The sequence below is a fragment of the Elephantulus edwardii genome, unplaced genomic scaffold (genome assembly GCF_000299155.1).
Source record: "Elephantulus edwardii isolate Elephantulus edwardi_28Jun2011 unplaced genomic scaffold, EleEdw1.0 scaffold00180, whole genome shotgun sequence".
NCBI lineage: Eukaryota > Metazoa > Chordata > Mammalia > Macroscelidea > Macroscelididae > Elephantulus > Elephantulus edwardii.
The window spans coordinates 3,385,467-3,389,334 of NW_006399930.1; the positions used below are offsets into that span (position 1 = coordinate 3,385,467).

Here is a 3,868-nt window from a genome sequence, read left to right on the forward strand (position 1 = left end):
ACATTGGTGTTACAGCAGTGGCATTTAATAAAGAACTTGATCCTATACAGAAACTTTTTGTGGACAAGATTAGAGAATACAAATCTAAACGACAGTAAGTAAATAATCATCGATGATGTATGTGTAAATATTCAAAGTATGTAAGTCTTAATATTAAGTAAGCATAAAGGATAGAGTAGAGTTAGAATGAGGATGGAAAGCTCTGCTGTAGCTTTTTAAGTGCCACCGAGTTGAGTAGGACACATAGTATCCTCATGAACAACAGATCTGAACTGTGTCCTAACCTGTGCCATCCTCACACTTCCTGACACACTTGAGCAGCAGTCACTATATCAGTCCATCTGGATAAAGATCTTTTCTCTTTCATTGACCCTCCACCTTTCCAAGCTTGATGTCTCTTTTGTAAAAGCACAGAAGTTTTTATTAGGTACAGTAGGGTATAATATTATTCTGTATAGAAAAAGATAATTTTAATCACAGATTGGAATGAGAAGAGAATAAAAACAGACATACTAGAGGAAAAAAATAACCTAAGCATTAGTTAATTCTAGCAGTAGAGATATAAAAGGGTCCTAATGACCTTGTAGAGAGGCAGATCCATCAGAGACTGTCCCAGTAACTGCATGATAGAGTGTTATATAGATTATTCATTAAATTAGCTTAGTATATGTCAGCTCTCTAGTGGTGCCGTTGTGAAGCTTACCTATTGTCTGGAAGGTCATTTCCTTCTACACTGCTAGTGAAGAAAGCTGTGACAATATGCTTTGGTAAAGATTAAGACCAAAAATGAATAATAAACTTGTTGCTGTTGAGGCAATTTCAATTATATGTATCTACACATTACAGAACTGCCTACATGGTTTCTAAGGTTATGATATTTATAGACACAGACTGCCTTAGTTTTAGACAATGGGGTGGCGGGTAGATTTAAACCACTGACCTTTTACTTAGTGTAATGCTTTAACTACTACTACAACCAAGACCCCTTTACCAAAAATTATACCTTTGAAACCCAGTGCAGCAGAGTATTCACAGGGTCACTGTGAGTCTGAATCCTGGTTGTTAGTAAACAAATACGTCTTGAGTATCAACCTTGTCCCAGTCAGTGTGCTGGAGCCTGGAGACATAGTAGTAAATAAATTAGTAAGGATGCATATTAAGTTAAGGAGGCAGAGGATTTCTGGGACCTTTTTATCATAAAAGAGTGTAAGGGTGCTTTAGGTAACACCTAAAGCTTTGTGAATCCCAAAGTGAAAAAAAAAAATCTGGTTGAAGATTAGCTAGACTGCACTATTTATTTGGTAGCAACAGTTCTTACAACTTTAATTGCATTTAAGAAAACAGTCACTCTAGCCACATTTTTAATACTCAGTAGCTAAATAAGATTTCTTGTTAGACATCATTGAGTTGATCTCGACTCATGACAATCTTCTGTCTGCAGAGTAAAACTGATTTTCAAGAATTTTGTGTTTCAAAATAGATCACTAAGGTCTGTCTTTCAGAGCAGCTATGGATAGATTAGAACCATCAACTCTTAAACTATTTGTATTCTTCAGATACTAACTGATAATTACTGTATAAGATAGTTCAGAAAGTTACATTGAAGATGCTGACATAGAAGAAAATTGAGTCTTACAAGAAGCATTAAATTCTTTTTTTTAAAATAAATTTTTATTTTATACTGGTTTGCTTACAAAGTTCGTATACATTGTTTTTCACTGGCTTTTTACCATTTCCTTTACCCAGCCCACCCTTCTACCCATCAGATTGTACGACTCTCTGATTACCCCCCTGCCCATCCTTACCCCTCGGCTCATACCCTCCACTTCCCCCCCCTCTTGGATCCTCATATCCGTTTTACTAGTTATCTTTCCATTTCTACAATAATGGTCTTATACCATATCTGTTCTTATGTGACTGAGTTAGTTCTAAGTGGTATTTTTAAAACATCTGTTTCTGATCTGTTATCATAATTATATAGGAAGACAATATTTGTTTTAAATAAGGAGTAGATGCAACATGGAGGTGGCCAAATCTGACTTCTACTTGAAGAAGCATTAAATTCTTACATTGGAGTTGTGTGTATTGTGTGCTTTTTGTAAAAACATACTTGAGGTAAAACTGTGCTTTGATGATAGGCATATGTGAGGATATTTTTATCCTTGATGGAATTCTCTAATTTCCTTTAAGTTATTAATGTTCATTGATGGACAATAACCAGAACAAAATTGTGAAATTACTGTATTAGACCTAATTGACCTTGCCTCTGGTTCATTAGTCTTGATTCTGTATCTTAGCAAAGCCAGTTCTCATTTTGTTACTTGATTGCTTAGCAGATAAAATGCAGGTTTAGCATTTTGGGCCTTTCATAACCTATGTCCTCCTTGCTTTTTCAATCCAGGAAAAAAGTAGTCCTCTCTCACAGCCAGTGTTTTATCACTGTCATCACTTCATTTTCAGTCAGTGGTTTCAAATTAATTCTGACCTCACATACCTGGTTTACCTCAAGTGCTTCATTTTTAAATGAAGTTTTCCTTGATTAATAAAAATAATGTCAGCATGAATAGATTTTGTTTTGAAGCACTGTAAATATTTGTAAGCTGCTTTTTTCACTCTCCTACAGTGCAGAGTCTTTGAAGGTGAAATATATTTTGCTTTTTTGATGATTCTTTAATATGGAGACTTAAATTTTCTTATGGAATCAGCATTTAGTGATGACTGACTTGAAGATAGCAGGCTATGAGTGTTCATTCAGTGCCAGGTCTGTGAGTGGTGCATATGCATTATCTCTAATTCTTTTAACACTGGATTAGAAAGAACCTTTATTTTTAGACAGGAAAACTAATATTTAGAGTACTTTGTGATTTCATCCTGTTTATACACTTTAGAAATGATAGAACTGACAGAAATTAAAATGGAAGCAATTTTTGAGCCCACGGTAATCATCACATCTTACAAATTAGACCCTTGCTAAGTATTTTTTAAACTAAAATAACTTTGAATTTCAAATATTTAAGTTAGGTCATTTATGTAAAACCTCTTCATACTGAAATAGTTTGATTTGAAATAACCTTGCTTTCTTTTTGAAAAGTCTTTTTCCCTGCATGCGTAGCTTTAAAATGTGTAGTGAAAAGTAATTATTTTTATAAACTAGCTTATGAACTGAGTTTTCATTTGTTCATTTATAATGGTTTTTTATTTGTGTATTGCAGGGCATCTGGAGGACCTGTTGATGTTGGCCCAGAATATCAACAAGATTTGGAGAAGGAGCTTTTTAAGCTTAAGCAAATGTATGGTAAAGCAGACATGAATACCTTCCCTACCTTCAAATTTGAAGGCAAGTCTCTTTAATCAAGAATTAATTCCTGTGAAAGATTATTTTATGGAAAGAACATTTCTCTTTGATGATTTATTTGGATTGTTTAAAAGGATTAAATGACAAATACAGATAGTATTATTAGGACATATACAGAAAGTTCTTGGATAGTGTCCATTAGCATAGGAAACTAAGTAACATAATTGTTAAAAGGTAAAAATTGGAATCAAACTGCCTACTCTTGAATTCTGAGATAGATAGATAGATAGATAGATAGATAGATAGATAGATAGATAGATAGATATTCATAAGCTATATGACCTTGAATGGTTGATTATTATCTGTTAGCACATTTGACATTTGAAGAAAATTCTGTTTTCCCCATATAAATGGGATACGAAACAATTAAATGATGTGTATTATTATAGACTAACTGAACTTTTTTTTTCTCCCCTGTAGATCCTATATTTGAACCGGCTGAAAAACCCCAGTCCTAAAGCATTATGTAAAATTAGTTTGGTAATTTGTTATGGATTGATTGTACAATTAAAA

The 3,868-nt window shown here is 33.6% G+C and overlaps 1 protein-coding gene across 1 annotated transcript; it reads left to right on the forward strand.

Moving 5' to 3' along the window:
* Positions 1-2: 2 nt before the first annotated feature.
* Positions 3-3,865, forward strand: ATP5J (ATP synthase, H+ transporting, mitochondrial Fo complex, subunit F6; the record flags this gene model as incomplete). Its single annotated transcript, XM_006896040.1, has 3 exons — positions 3-94; positions 3,213-3,337; positions 3,776-3,865. Coding segments are annotated over 3 exons (255 nt in total), but the record flags the coding sequence as incomplete, so codon positions are not given.
* Between the last annotated feature and the right edge of the window lie 3 nt (positions 3,866-3,868).